The 16914-nt window shown below is 37.3% G+C and overlaps 1 protein-coding gene across 1 annotated transcript in view; it reads right to left on the bottom strand.

The window, feature by feature from the left end:
* LOC131195081 (cadherin-like protein 26) overlaps positions 1–16914 on the bottom strand; it is a 47435-nt gene that overhangs the window by 30157 nt on the left and 364 nt on the right. The window contains exons 2-4 of the mRNA XM_058176707.1: positions 2344–2424; positions 671–787; positions 65–226 (exon numbers count right to left, since the gene is read on the bottom strand). Coding sequence (XP_058032690.1) covers positions 65–226; positions 671–787; positions 2344–2424 — 360 coding nt within the window. The remainder of the gene's footprint in view (positions 1–64; positions 227–670; positions 788–2343; positions 2425–16914) is intronic.

The following is a 16914-nucleotide window of genomic DNA, read 5'->3' as shown; positions in this document are numbered from 1 at the left end:
AGGATTTTGTTCAGAGTTCTTCAAGACTGAAGCAGATGAAAAATGCTATAAAATACATAAGTACTGGAAAAGAGGGTGTCCTCTCTCGGTCTATAGAACGATGCACATATACATGGCCGTTGGCATCATCTTCAATAGAAAACAATCCATATTCTGGAAATTCATCCACACCAGGTCCACTAATTGAATATTTTATGGATGTATTTTGGGATGCTTTATTGAAGAGCTACAAACAAAACAGATTGGAAATATTAGGTAGGATTTCTATGTATTCTTAACTCTTCTAGTTAAAAATCATTATTGTTATTATTAATATGACCTACTACTACCATTACTACCACCTCCGGGCACCTATAGGACACAGAAATATTTTTTGCAATCGAGATTATACTTCAAACTGGCTTTTTGCTTTGCAGCTTGTTACCTTTTGGTTTATTTTTTTTAATTGAAAATATTGGAAAATAAGTGAATAAATCAGATGAGCCTGATGGTCATGAAGAAAATGTCCACAAATATGCTGGAGATAATAGATCCCACCTGTGGGACCTAGTCATAAATTCCTATGTGCCTTTATTTGCTGCTTATTTACTTTGGCCTCACTATCAGCAATGCTCAATAGCAGAGAAAAAAAACATTGGTAATGCTAAAAAGTCAGCGTTTTCGTTTTTACCTCTCCAATCAATTTGGGGAAGGGGCCTTTGCCTTCTTCTTCAAGTTCAAGGGTAGTAATCACCCATCTCCGTTTTGTGCGACGCAATGGACGCAAACTACTGGAAGGATCCCAATCCTATGAAGGAAAGGATTCAGTTATATGATATCCATCTCTTGTGACATGTCCTCTACAAACAAACACTGAGCAGGAGATCTTCACATTATGTTCTGAAGCATTCTGAAAGCCATCTAGTGATCCACTTCTACAGAGGAATTATTGAGTCTGTCATTTGTACTTCTATAACTGTCTGATTTGGCACAGCAACCAAAATAAGACAGACACAGACTTCAAGAGATAGTGTTCTGTCTCCATCCTCACTCTGGAGTAACGAGCTGGCCTACAGCCAGTGGGTTCACGGCTCCTATCAGTCCTGGCCAAGAAAATGCAGCTGCCTGCCAAAAAGTTCAAACGGATTAAGACTTCAGCTCACTTCGACACTGTTCAGCTAATTTGCTTCCCGTGGAACTGAGAGCAGTCTCAAAGCTCCTTATATGTCCTTCCCTTTGATGACACCGCCTCTCTAATCTTCTGAAGCGCGGGTCGATCCAGGTTTGATTAGTATGATTATCAGGTATCCAGGTTTGATTAGTATGATTATCAGCTGTGTCTGAAGGCGTAGCCTGAGGAAGGGAGGAATGAGGGGATGTAAGTCTCATTACGTCCTCCAACTGGGCTGGTTCTGGCTCCTGGAGCCGGGCCAAAGGAATTGGTGCTTCTGAGGTAAGCCTTACCGGTCCTTCCCCCTCACTCTCGGAGTCACTTTCGGGCATGGGGCCAGGTTCGGGGGCTGGAACCACAACAGATAGTTAGGACTTCAGATAAAAACAATTGCAACCAGCCTACCTTTCATTGAGGATCTGCATACTGCACGAGCCAGAAAAAGGGCTGTGAAAATATCTACAGACCCCTTACATCCTGGACATAAACTGTTTCAACTTCTTCCCTCAAGACGATACTATATAGGGCATAGCACACCAAAACAAGTATACACAAGGACAGGTTTTTTCCTCATGCCACCACTCTGCTAAACAACTAATTCCCACAACACTCTCTTATACTCTGAGATGTTAAACCATATATTACAATTATCCTTCTCATCTTTCCCATTACCTATTCCTTCAGCATCATATGACTTTATAACTTGGTTGTTTGTATCTTATGATTTATGTTGATTGCTTTTATTCAGTATTCTATGACTATCACTGACTGTTGTATCTTATGATTTATGATTATTCTATTTTATGATTATGACTGTGATTTATCACTTGTTTACATGTAAACTTACAAGAGCTTATGCACCAGAGACAAATTCCTTGTGTGTCCAATCACACTTAGCCAATAAAGAATTCTCTTCTCTTCTCTTCTCTTTTCTTCCCTTCCCTTCCCTTCCCTTCCCTTCTCCTCTCCTCTCCTCTCCTCTCCTCTCCTCTCCTCTGTTCCGTTCCATTCTGTTCCGTTCCGTTCCATTCCATTCCATTCCATTCTATTCTATTCTATTCTGTCTGGATCTCAGAAAGAAGGTTGCAGGATAGGTCCTCAACATCACCAGGTAAGGATGGGAGATATTCTGCCTGCAAACCTGCAGAAATGTTTCCAATGTGCTTCACAGAAGAATTTAATAGTGTACCTACCTGCTTGCTTCTCTTGGGTTGATCCTTATTTACAATGATGTCATTGCCCAGAGTATAATGGAAGTAATGGATGGCAAGAACCTTAATGGACAGAAAAAAAAACTAAGGTAAAAATGCTACTATTGCAAAAGTGGGTGTAACATCAAGACCTATTGTAAGAAAATAAACAAGTCAAGTCCATACATAACACTACACCACAAGTGTGTCTATTTCTCTCTTCAATTGAGTCTCCTTACCGAATCAACCCACAATATTTTAACTGTAATTTGTTGGAACAGTTCTAGTAACTCATCATCATCATATAAAGTTAAACATAATACAGCTTGCACACATAGTAAAACAAAAAGGCGCAAATTATAGTATCATTTAGCACCATGCTGTTTAAATGAAGACTAAAACTCCTGGCTAAATATTACATGAGAATTCAACCACAAACCTGTAACCCACAGTTGCCTAAACTCAAATGCAGTATAAATTGATATTCAACTTCCTTGTAAATATTTGATTAAATATTCATTTAATAAAGATATAAAAACCACTCTTGAGTTGAATTGAACTCCTAGAGATTATATAACCATATAGTAAGCTTGGCAGCAGAGGTGGGTTTCAGCAGGTTCTGACCAGTTCTGGAGAGCTGGTAGCAGAAATTTTGAGTAGTTCAGAGAATCGGTAGTAAAAATGCTGATTGGCCCCGCCCCATCTATTCTCTGCCTCCCAAGTCCCAGCTGATTGGGAGGAAATGGGGGTTTTGCAGTAACCTTCCCCTGTATTGGGGAGGCAATGGAGATTTTATAGTATCCTTCCCCTGCCATGCCCATCAAGCCACGCCCATCAAGCCATGCCATGCCCACCAAGCCACGCCCACAGAACTGGTAGTAAAAAAATTTGAAACCCACCACTGCTTGGCAGTATTATGGAGCTCATTTGATTGCAAGGATGTCTTTCAGAATTCCCAGTCCAACCTATAGCCCCAATAGCAATAGCAATTGTACTTAGACATATACAGCACTTCACAATACTTTACAGTCCTCTCTAAGTGGTTTACAGAGTCAGCATATGGCTCCCAATAATCTGCATCGTCATTTTAACCACCTCAGAAGGATGGAAGGCTGAGTCAATCTTGAGTTGGACTCAAGGTTGACTTGAGGGGAAATCTTTAACCTTCACCATGTCTACTAACCTCTACTAACGATCTTCACCATGTCTAGTAACCATGATGCATGCTTGAATGCTTTCAAGCTTTGGCTTAAAATCCTCATTACAGGGATATGGTTGGTTTTAATCTGTACTATGAAATACTGCATGTTATGCTACCATCAAATGAATGCATAGGAGGCGATAAGAAGGGGAAAGAGGTAGAAGATAGAAAAAACATGGTGATTCATTCTATTTCCCTAAACTCAAATGCAGTATACATTGATAGTCAACTTCCTTGTAAATGTAATGCCTTCAGCACTTCACAGGAAAAGAAATTGTTTTAGAAATGACCTATCATCAACTATTGTATTACCCAAAAGGACTTAAAACATGACACAACAGAGATGGTATCTTGTTTGTTGAGAAAAAGAAAACAGACCTGAATCATTAGAATCATTGATTACTTAATTGTTGGTTTGAAAACTCAAAGCAGAAATGATGTTTAAAGGACTGGGCTCCTGGTTTTCTCAACCGTGAATAAGAACAAAAGTCATTTCTTTACTTCCTCCTCAATCTTTGTGACATATATTGTGTTTCTATGATCTTAGCAAGTAGTGTCAGGTCTGTTCACATTACCAGCTTTTCCTGTTCTGCATCAGTCCCCCAACAATCTCCCTTGGCAAGAAAGGCTTAGTTAGGACTGTACATTTCTTAAAAGGATTATATAAACTACAATGTAATTGTCAATTAGCAACGAACTCTGTCTAACTGAGCACAATAAGCTTGTTTAACTTGTTGTATTACTACACTGTTGATCTTGTATTTCTAAATCAGGTCTTGAACCACTTATCTACATGTTTCGAAAACATTACTAAGAAAGAAAGACACCACACAATTAAGGAAAGGTTATTCGGCACCCATTCCAATGGAAAAAAATGGCTAATAATAGTAATTGAATATATTTTGGTAGACATATTATGAAAAATGTATGGTACATTTCTACTTCCCATAGAATGTTTTTCCCAATTGCCAATTGGGGTATATTCTCCTTCAGTTACTTTCCCATTATAAAAACTTCACGCAACAGCCAACCATTGTTGACATTTTATAAAGCCTATCACCATTACTGAGGATTCTAAAATAGAATAAAATGTAAGCCACTAGTAAGGAAATGATTTAAATCGTTTTTGTAAATAGACGGGGTCATTGTGGCTTAGTCGTTTAAGTACTGTACCACCTGCCAGATCTAATAATTTAAGGAGACAAGAATCCTACCACAATTCCATACGTTATGTTTTCTGAAAGTCCAAGGAACAGAATAGGGGACCACCACCCAACTAAAACAGTGGTGATAACTTACTCCATGAAATTACATTTATCTCCCAACAAAAGAATTTTCTCCTAGGTGAAAGCTTTCTGGAAAGGCACTTAACTGAGACTCTATGTACCCTCTCAGACTTTCTAAACACAACTCCATGTTTCTATGCTTATGGCTGAAAACCGATATGAATTGGGATTTACATATTTTATTTATTTATTTATTTTGTCAAGCATATATAAGATTACAGATATAAGTATAAACATGATTATGATTACATGAAATGGATATGAATAAAAGGAGACATTAGGACAGGGACGGTAGGCATGTTGGTGTGCTTATGCACGCCCCTTACAGACCTCTTAAGAATGGGGTGAAGTCAACAGTAGATAGTCTAAGGTTAAAGTTATGGGGGTTTGGGGATGAAACCACAGAGTCAGGTACTGCATTCCAGGCATTGACCACTTTGTTGCTGAAGTCGTATTTTCTGCAATTGCGTTTGGAGCGGTTTACCTTAAGTTTGTATCTATTGTGCACTCGTGTATTGTTGTGGTTGAAGCTGAAGTAGTCATTGACAGATAGCAGATAATTTTATGTACTACACTTAGGTCAGACTGAAGGCGGAGTAGTTCTAAATTGTCTAAGCCCAAAATTTCAAGCCTGGTGGCATAAGGTATTCTGTTGCAAGCTGAGGAGTGGAGGACTCTTCTCGTGAAATATCTCTGGACTTGCTCAATTGTATTAATGTCCGATATTTAACAAAGGACTTTTGTTCATCAGTGTGACATTGAACATGCCTCCTGTCTTGTACCAAACCAGCCCCATCTTTCCCATCTGAGGCCTAAAGTCAAACTGGCTAACCAGATCATTGGCTATCTTAGCCTTCTTCTCAAGGCACAAGTATGCAGCTCAGATTTTCTTGGATGGAAAATGAAATTTTGAAAAAAAAAAAAACATGGATAAGCAATTCTTAGCCATTTAACATAAAATTAATGGCAATAAATGTGGGTTCTCACCACTGAATTTTTTGTGAAACAAAAACTAAAGTTTCTCTTGAGTTAGTGCTTCCCTCTGGTCCATGTTACACAGTATAAAAGCTCTGGCGGGGTAGTATTTAGAATGTAATATTGCTAGCTACTTCTGCTAACTGCCGATTACCAGCAGTTTGGCAGTTTGAATCCCACCGGGTTTAAAGTTGACTCAGTCTTCCATCCTTCTGAGGTCAGTAAAATGAGGAGCCAGATTTTTTGGGGTCTAAAATGCTGACTCTGTAAACCATTTAAAGAGAAGCTGTAAAAGCACTATGAAGCAGTATAGCAATAGCACTTAGAATTAAATACCACTTCACAGTGTTTTTACAGCCCTCTCTAAGCAGTTTACAGAGTCAGCACATTGCCCCCAACAATCTGGGTTTGGGAGGATGGAAAGCTGAGTCAACCTTGAGCCTGGTAAGATTCAAACTGCCAAATTGCAGGCAGCTGGCAGCCAGGGGTCAGCAGCAGTAGCCTGCAGTACTGCATTCTAACCACTGCGCCACCAAGGCCCAGTATATAAGTCTAAGTGCTATCGCTATAACGTTTCATTCAGAGGTGGGTTTCAGCAGGTTCTGACCAGTTCTGGAGAACCGGTAGCGGAAATTTTGAGTAGTTTGTAGAACTGATAGTAAAAATTCTGACTGGTTCCACCCCACCCCCATCCATTCTCTGCCTCCCAAGTCCCAGATGATCAGGAGGAAATGGGGATTTTGCAGTAATCTTCCCCTGGATTGGGGTGGGAATGGAGATTTTACAGTATCTTTCCCTTGCCATGCCCACCAAGCCATGCCCACCAAGCCATGTCATGCCCACCAAGTCATACCCACAGAACCAGTAGTAAAAAAATTTGAAACCCACCACTGGTTTCATTCCATTCACTCCTTCATTCATTTGGCTACGTTATGGAAGTGGTTTCCCACAGCCTTCTTCCAATATGTCAATTTCCTACTAGGCCTAGTATACCCTTAGATTTTTTTTAGATTTATTATTTATATAAATAACTCAAATTAGTGAACACACCTAATTCCCATTCCACCTATTTTCCCTCTAACAATCCTATGAGGTGGGCTGGCTGGAATGGCCCAAGGTCACCCAGCTGGCTTTCATGCCTAAGGCCGGACCAGAATACTTCTGGTTTTTAGGCTAGCAACTTAACCACAACACTAAACTGGCTCTCATTTTTATTTTATTTTTAATTTTCCTGGTATTTTTCATGCAAGTACTAACCTGCTCAGCATTTTCAAACTCAGTCAAGGAAAAACTGTTCTCTCCATTAAGGCCATGGAGTACGCCCTCTACCTTAGATGCACTCTACAATGTTCTTTTTTCTGAGTTTTGGAAAGGAATGGTTGTTTATACGAGAGAAATCCTAGGTTGATACCAAATGATGAAATGAACTGCTATGGCACATTTCAAACCTTAGGAATGCAAGATTTCATCATGCCAAACAGAAACAGACACACAAAACTGCATGACAAACTTCCTGCACCTTAATCCAAGCATCTGTCATATCCCAAGAAAGAATGTAAAATCACTTAACGGCAACTTCTTGATAAAGTTTGCAAAAACTGAGCTCACTGATACATAATACAATAATGGTCACATCTAATTGTGCCATTGCTCAGTTCAGACATTACCTTTATGCTGTATAATCAATCCAAACATAAGAAGAGCAAATCTCCCTGCTCTTAGTTGAGCTGGTGATGTAAAGGAATATTTTCATTTCTTGTTTAAAGTCTCTGTTTTAATATGAAGAACGTATAAAGAAATCAGTATTCTCGTATTACAGTATTATGTTGGTAATGTTAGCTTTTAGGTATTTTTAAATTTATGAAACATTTATTGTTTCATAGATCTGTTTCATGGATATTATTGAAATAGCTATAATTCTTATTGATGTTGTTTTATATTCATTTATGATGGAAATAAAGACGTGGGCAAGAAGAGGTAAAGGAAGAGTTGGTCTCCTTGGTTATGATACCAGAGGATCTACAGGTAATCCTCGACTTACAATGGACAGTTAACATCAAAAACATCATCAAAAAAGGACAACAAAGACTATTCTTTTTGTGCCAACTCAGAAAGCTCAAACTGCCCAAGGAGCTACTGATCCAGTTCTACAGAGGAATTATTGAGTCTTTCATTTGCACCTCTATAACTATCTGGTTTGGTTCTGCAACCCAACAAGACAGACATAGACTTCAGAGGATCATTAGAATTGCAGAAAAAATAATTGCTACCAACCAGCCTTCCATTGAAGACCTGTATACTGCACGAATCAAGAAGAGGGCTGTGAAAATATTTACAGATCCCTCACATCCTGGACATAAACTGTTTCAACTCCTACCATCAAAACGACGCTATAGAGCATTGCACACCAGAACAACTAGACACAAGAACAGTTTTTTCCCGAAGGCCATCACTCTGCTAAACAAATAATTCCCTCAACACTGTCAAACTATTTACTAAATCTACACTACTATTAATCTTCTCATCGTTTTCATCACCAATCTCTTTCCACTTATGACTGTATGACTGTAACTTTTTGTTGCTATCATTAAGGGTTAAATTGCAACCTATGACCATCATTTGTGTTGTAAATGTTGCACGTTTGATGAAGGTATTTTTTTTCTTTTATTTTATGTATACTGAGAGTATATGCACCAAAGACAAATTCCTTGTGTGTCCAATCACACTTGGCCAATAAAATTCTATTCTATTCTATTCTATTCAGTTAGTGACCTTTCAAATTTAGAACAGCATTGAAAAAGTGACTTTTGTCTGTTTTGCATGCAGGGTGGATGATCAGCTGTGATCATCAGAGCCTTTTTTTACCTTTTAAAAGCATTTTTTACAACCTATTCCTACCATTCGGGCCCATGCTTAGCTTTATGAAGTTGTAGGGAAATCTCCACTCCGGCCTTCAATTGAACATGACTGATGGTTATGCACCCCAGTTCCATTTTTGAGAAAACCCTAACCAGATTTCAAGAAATTATGCAGCATAAAGAATGCTAGGTTGATCTTCATGACAGTGTTCTGGACACAGGATCCTGGAAAACCAAATTCAGATTAAATTAAATAGCCAGGGGGGAAAAATACTTGTTTGTTTGTTTGCTTGCTTGCTTGCTTTTAAATTTTATTTAGGGTAAATCTGAATGGCTTGCAATATTAAAAAGATAAAACTATACAAAACTATACAAAATCTATCAATGATATAAATAAAATATTGTAAAATAAAAATGCCCAAAAATAGCTATCAAAACAAGCAATGGCACAATTAGAAGAAACATAAGACAGTTTCAACCCACTCTTCTCATATTCATTGATCTTCCAGAAACAGTGTTTGGATAACATTGACTTTGAAACTGGATAAATTCATGGAGAAAAAGTTATTTCAAGTGATATTAATTCTAGGGCTCCATCAGGGGTGTTCACAGGGTATTATTTTTAAAAGTGAAGATTGTTGCCAACTTGTTTTTGTATGTGTGTGTGTTTCATAAATTACGATTCTTCTGTATGGGAGCAACATGGTTCCTACACAGGATCAGAGAACACTACCTAAAGATCTCAATTCTTAGTTGCAAGTTATCTTGGAGGCAACAAAAATCAACGCACTGAAAAAATGACAAAAATACCCATTCTTAGGTAGAATAATATGAAACCTTGCAGGTACTAGAACTTAAGCAAAAATAACATAGGTAAGAGACTTGGAAGGTGGTTTAAAAGGGAGATAGGGGCCTGGGCAGAAATTTTGGAACCTAGGCAGTGGAAGAGGGCAGAGGTAGGAGAAATACCTAGACTGAACAGGCAAGAAGTAGATGCAGATAGAGGTAAAGATCTAAGAGAGGAAATTGGGAGGCAAGTCAAAAAAAGCATAGCAATTAAAGTATTGAAGCAGGCAAGAAACGATGGATAAATAGTTTCTCTTTTTTGTTCTTCTGATTTGTTTCTCATTTTCTTTTTCTTTCTTTTTTTTTTTTTAGGTAGGTAACATGACTAGAAGTTAGGTAGGATAGAAAGGAAAAGTCTTTTAATAAAGAGTGACATGATTCAACGTTAGAATAAGAGATAGAAATAAGAGAAGGGGGAATATTAGTTATACACCTTTATATAATAAAATAAAAGTAATAAGAGAAAATATGGAATGATTGCACTATGACAGATTGCAACTTAATATAAATGTGTATCATTATTGGAAATATATAAGTTGACTGAATGTAATAACTATGATTAATTCTACTAGGTTTATTTGTATTACAATGTATGACACCCAGGTGCCACACTGTTCCCGCATTGATTTGATATGTTTGTAAAAAAAAAAACTTTAATTAAAAAATGTACGCAAAAATAACAGATTGATCTTCAGACCTATTTATCGCTCAGAGGGAGGAAACAAAACCATTTCTAATGTTATTTGCGCATGCATATTATGAATACTTAACCTATCCTTGGTGACTCAAAAGTGGGAAATGTAGGAGAAACTTTATCTGATTATGAATACAAGGACATGCCAAGACATTGTTTATGTCAGGAATTCATAATGGGGCCTTCTGAGGAAAACTGATTTAGAAATGTATATTGTTCTAAAGAAGTATAACTAGATTTTAGTTTAATGATAAGGACTCAGGATGACCTGATAACAGTGTTCCAATGTCTGCCATAAAGAAAGGGGGGGGTCAACTTATCTTCCAAAACACCAGAAGGCAAGGCAAGAAACAGTGGATGGAAACTAATCAAAGAAAGAAGCAAGCTGGAATTAAGGAGAAATTTCCTAACAGTCAGAATAATCAGCCAATGGAATGACTTGCCTCCAGAAGTTGTGGGTGTTCCAACACTGGAGGTTTTAAAGAAAAGATTAGACAACCATTTGTCTGAAATGATATAGGGTTTCCTGCTTGAATAGGGTATTGGACTAGAACCGCTCCAAGATCCTTCCAACTCTGTTATTCCGTAAGTCAAATTACTGATACATAGATCATAGGCCCCACTATGAAAATCAAATATATAGCAATAGCAATAGCTCTTTGACTTTTATACCGCTTCGTAGTATTTTACAGCTCTCTCTAAGCAGTTTACAGAGTCAGCCTATTGCCCCCAGCAATCTGGATTCTCGTTTTATGGACCTCAGAAGGATGGAGGGTTTCATTAATTTTTCTGTCCAACCTTCAAGGGTAAGCAATAGTCCATCTTTTCACATCTTTAACATTTATATATACAACAAATAATATTACAAATATCCAAAGTATCAATTATAGTAGTTAAAATCTTCACTTTACCTTACTTATATCAAATAACATTATTAAAATTACACCTATAACTTATCCAAAATATATCTATTATAACAATTACATTCTAATTAACATTACATCCATCTCTTAAATATAATATTTAATCCAGATTCCTAAATTTTACTATCTATCCTCCAAAATTAAACAATATTCCATCTTCCTATTCCTTTATACCTTAAATATATCAAATAATACCCCTAAAATTACACATTTATATCCACAATAAATCATTTACAAAAATTAACCATAATCATATATAATAAAGTTAAACATTCTCCCTCCCCTTCTTCTGTCTTACACATTTTCGACCATCTATTCACCATTCAACTTAACATCTGTTAACAAAGAATTCCCAATCTTTAATACATTAGTATAAAAATCTCGTGCTTTACAAATTGTATTGAGAAAATACTTTCTTCCTTTATAATTCAGTGTTAAACCAGCTGGAACCTCCCATCTAAAATATATCTGATGTTTCTTAAGCTCATCCACCAGAAAGGCAAATTCTTTTCTTTCTTAACATTTTAGGAGGAATTTCCTTCATCATTATTATATCTTGTCCTAATATTTGAAATTTATTTTTATAAAATGCTCGCAAAATTCCATACCTAATCCTCTTATTTGTAAAATAAATAACCACATCTCTCGGTAAGCACTTCTGCCTTGCCCACCAAGAATTAACACGATAAATTTTTTCAATATAAACTTCAAAATCTTCTGGTTCCACTCCCTCTACCTGAGCAAAGAACTAAGTTGGAAATATGAACTATTTTTGAGAGACTGTTTAGGGAAGAAAGACATTTTAGAAGAACCCTTGGTGAATATTGGAAGATGGAACGTTGTTTTGATATTGATTGATGAAGGTTGGATATTAAAAACTATGTATTTTATTCAAGAATAAACACTAACTCAATCGGAAACTTCTGAGAACTCTAGGAGTGGAATGGTCTGATATATAATGGATTGGAAGAAAAGTATCTTCTTTGTCTTTGGAAGGGGAGTGGAGGTTTTAAGGAATGACTATGGATTATGATTTGTGCTAGATTTTAATTCTTGTTGTTAGTTTTATACCCTGTATTCGGTTCTCGGAAGTCCTGGGGGGTGGGGGGAGGAAGGGGAAGGGAGCTGGAGGGGGCAGAAAATGGATTGATAGTTAATGTACAAAGATGATTGAAGATGTATAATTAATGTAAGATCGGATCTGCCTGGCTACCACTTTAGAATGATGGGTAAGAAGGAAGTAGAAGAGAGAAGGAGGAAAGAGAAGAGGAGGAGGAGGAAAGGAAGGAAGAGGGGAAGAGGGAGAAGAAAGGAGTAGGGAGGAAAGAGGAGAGGATGTAGATAAGAGAGGGGGAGGATGGATGGAAAGTAGAAGAAGCTAGAGAAGGAGAGTAAAAGGAAAAGGAAGGGGGTGGTGACCGGGCAGATCCGATTAATTGTATATGATGGTACATTAAATATGTTATTGGATATGTTATTGGATAAGAATGTCAAAATAAAACTTTTTTGAACAAAAAAAAAAGAAGGATGGAGGGTTGAGTCAACCTTAGCCAGTGGAATCAAACTGTCAAACTGCTGGCAATCAGCAGTCAGCAGAATTAGCCTACAATACTGCATTCTAATCACTGCGCTACCTTAAATATATGCCTTGCTATCAAACAGAAAGTGAGAAGTTCAGCACTGCATCCATCTTTACAGATAATCCTCGACTTGCCTCCACAATTGAGCCCAACATTGATGTTGCTAAATGAAACATTTGTTAATTGTTAATTTTGTCTTATTTTACGACTTTTCTTGCCTCTGTTGTTAAGCGAATCGTTGCAATTGTTAAGTTAGTAGCACAGTGGCTGAGTGCACCTGGCTTCCCGGTTGACTTTGCTTGCCAGAAAGTCACAAAAAATCAACAAATGACCCCAGGACACTGCAACTGCCATAAATATGAACACGGCATTTGAATTTTGATCATGTGACCATGGGAATGCTGTAACGGTCGTTAAGCGTGGAAAAAAAGTCATAACTCACTTTTTTCAATGCCATTGTAACTTTTTTTGTTTTGTTTTGTTTACATTTATTTATTTTATTTATTTATTGTTTAAATTTATATACCGCCCTATCTCCCAAAGGTCTCAGGGCGGTTTACAGGCATTTAAAAAACAGGTAAATACAATCTAAAAACAGTTAAAAAACTTATTCTAAAAGCCTAAATTAAAATATAAAAATAAAACCCAATTTAAAAACCGTAAATTAAAATCTAGCTCAGTCCTGCGCAATTAAATAAGTATGTTTTAAGCTCGCGGCAGAAGGTCCGAAGGTCCGGAAGCTGACGAAGTCCTGGGGGTAGTTCATTCCAGAGGGCGGGAGCCCCCACAGAGAAGGCCCTTCCCCTGGGCGCCGCCAGACGACATTGCCTCGCTGACAGCACCCTGAGGAGTCCCTCTCTATGAGAGCGCACGGGTCGGTGAGAGGTATTCGGTAGCATTTATACCCCGCCCTTCTCCGAAGACTCAGGGCGGCTTACAGTGTATAAGGCAATAGTCTCATTCTATTTGTATATTTTTACAAAGTCAACTTATTGCCCCCCCAACAATCTGGGTCCTCATTTTACCTACCTTATAAAGGATGGAAGGCTGAGTCAACCTTGGGCCGGGCTCGAACCTGCAGTAATTGCAGGCTTTGTGTTCTTAATAACAGGCCTTACCAGCCTGAGCTAAACCGGCCCTTGAACAGGCACTAAATGAATTGTTGTAAATCGAGGACTACCTGTATTTTCAGACACTTTGGACTGCAACCCCCATCATCCCCTAGCCAGTAGTGACTGAGAAGTGATCATTAGTCCACAATTTTATAAAAGTATCAGTTGTCATTGAATTGTATTGTATTGTATTGTGCTGTGCTGTACTGCTCTGTACAGTACAGTACAGTACAGTATAGTATACCGAGGACATTTGTTAAATACCTATTCATAAGTGAAGCCCACAATCCTTAAAACAAGAACCAGTTTGATTCAGTGACTATGGTGCTGTGAGTTTTAAGTCTCCCTTAAGCAAGAAAGCCACTGGGTAATGGGACAATTATTTTCCCTCAACCCAACTCACCTCACAGGATGTTTCTTATGGGGAAAATAGGAGATGGAAACATTGACTATGTATGTTGACTTGAGGTGACCAACATAAAAATGAGAATATAAAAACACTTTCTTTTTAGTTTGTTTTACTCATTTAATCAGTTAATAATTATCTTAATTTCTTTCTCTTTTGTTCTGGTTTTATCACCCTTTATTATTTTATGATGTAAAAAAGATGTTGAGAGTCTAGAAAGAGTGCAGAGAAGAGCAGTAAAGATGATTAGGGGACTGGAGGCTAAAACGTGTGAAGAACGTTTGCAGGAATTGGATATGTCTTGTTTAATGAAAAGAAGGACTAGGAGTGACATGGTAGCAGTATTCCAATATCTCATAGGTTGCCACAAAGAAGAGGGAATCAAGCTATTCTCCAAAGCATCTGAGGGTAGGACAAGACACAATGGATGGAAACTCATCAAGGAGAGAAGCAACTTAGAACTAAGGAGAAATTTCCTGACAGTTAGAATAATTCATCAGTGAACAGCTTGCATCCAGAAGATGTGAATGCTCCAACACTAGAGATTTTTAAGAAGAGATTGGACAACCATTTGTCTGAAATGGTATAGGTCTTCCTGCCTAAGCAGGGTGTTGGACTAGAAGACCTCCAAGGTCCCTTCCAACTCTGTTATTCTATTCTATTGTAGGATGACCCTTCTGACATTTTTACTTCAGGTGTCATCTTGTATGTACTTTTTTATTTCCTTTAATCCTACAGGTAGCTCTCAATTTATGGCCACAATGGGATTACAATTTCCACTGCTAAGTAAAGCAGGTGTTAAGTGATGTATACCTTGCCATAAAATAGGAAGCGAGAATTGAGTAATGTATTAATATTTATTCTCTGGCGCCTTTTATTGCAACTCCCATCATTCCCTAGCTAGTGACCACCAAAAAGCGATCAGTTCAGGTAGTCCTTAACTTACAATCACAATTGGGACCAGAATTTCGGCTGTTAAGCCAGTCAGTTGTTAAGTGAGTTGTGGCTGATTTTTACAACCTCTTTTGTCACGGTTGTTAAGAAAATCACTGCAATTGTTAAGTGAATCACATAGTCATTAAGCAAATCTGGCTTGCTTATTGGAAGCTGGCTGGGAAGGTCACAAATGATGGTGACATGATCCCCAGATCCTGTAACCAGGCCGGTTGCCAAGTTCCTGAATTTTGATCACATGGCCATTAGGATGCTACAACAGGTGTAATAGCAGCAATAGCACTTAAGACTAATATATCACTTCACAATGCTTTTACAGCCTTCTCTAAGTGGTTTACAGAGTCAGCCTATTGCCCCCAACAATCTAGGTCCTAATTTTACCCACCTTGGAAGGATGGAAGGCTGAGTCAACCTTGAGCCAGTGAGATTTGAACTGCCTAACTGCAGCTAGCAGTCAGCTAAAGTAGCCTGCAGTACTGCACTCTAACCACTGCGCCACCTCGGCTTATACTCACCTCGTAAGTGTGAGTATTGGTTGTAAATCTCTTCTTTCAGTACCATTGTAACTCTGAACAGTCACTAAACAAATGGCTGTAAATTGAGGACTATTTCTAATCCAAGATTTCATGAAACTATCAGATTATGGATTAAGGTCAAGATCTGCACCACCCAGCAAGCCACACAAAGCTAGGTAAACTTCTACTCTAGTTCCACTTCAAAAGTCCTAGTGGTATAAATTGTGGTCAACATTTATGAACTCTGACATCATAAGAACTTCGTTATTCTTATCCATTTTTCCACCTATAGTATCAGTTTACAATTGTTAATCTGGCTGATTTTGCATGATTGACCATCACAAAGTGCCCTAATTTGTATAATATAATAATTTGTATAATAATTTGTATAATATATAAAAAAACAAAAAGAATATAATATATATTCTTTTTATATATTTATATTTTTATATATTTATATATAAAATTTATTTATATATAAAATATATAAATTTATATATTTATTTATAAAATATAAAATATATTTTAATATATATATATATAATATATAAATATTTTAAAATATATTTTATATATTTATATTTTTTATATATTTATATATTTTTATATTTTTATATATTATAATATATAATATATTAAAAAAGACAAAAAGAAATAAACAAATAAATAAACAAATAAATTTTTCAAGAAGATTCTGCTGCAAAAAGAAGACTCCAAATCCTATTCTGAGCATCATCGCATCGCCCAAATTTGCCAGCTTTGATCTCTGTGAAATAAAGTGCAAACTAAATTCAATAATCAGAAAAATAAATATAAAGCTAGAAACAGCAACTGGAAAAGGACCACATCAAACACTCTAATTCCAGTCCCAAAGGTGCTTTTTCAAGAGGCAACTGGCCTTTCTTGTTTTTTCTTTTGAAGACATTTTGCTTCTCATCTAAGGAGCTTCTTCAGCTCTGAGAGGATAGTGAAGAATGGGAAGATTTATATTCCTTGCAGACAGCTGATCATCTGCATCCTTTTAGAGAGTCATAGAAGCACTTGGAGGTTTATCTGTGTCCTCAGGGTCACCTGAGTAGTGCTCCTGGTTCCTGTAGTCTGGAATTTTTTTCCTCTGGAAATCCGTTCCTACTCCCACAACCATTCAAAGGCTGTTCATCCCAAATTGTAAAACTAAAAGTCTAAGGAAGGCCAGTTGCCTCCTGAAAAAGCACCTTTGGGACA

This window comes from Ahaetulla prasina, chromosome 3, assembly GCF_028640845.1.
Source record: "Ahaetulla prasina isolate Xishuangbanna chromosome 3, ASM2864084v1, whole genome shotgun sequence".
In the NCBI taxonomy this organism is placed as follows: Eukaryota; Metazoa; Chordata; class Lepidosauria; order Squamata; family Colubridae; genus Ahaetulla; species Ahaetulla prasina.
This window is presented reverse-complemented; position numbering and strand designations above follow the sequence as displayed.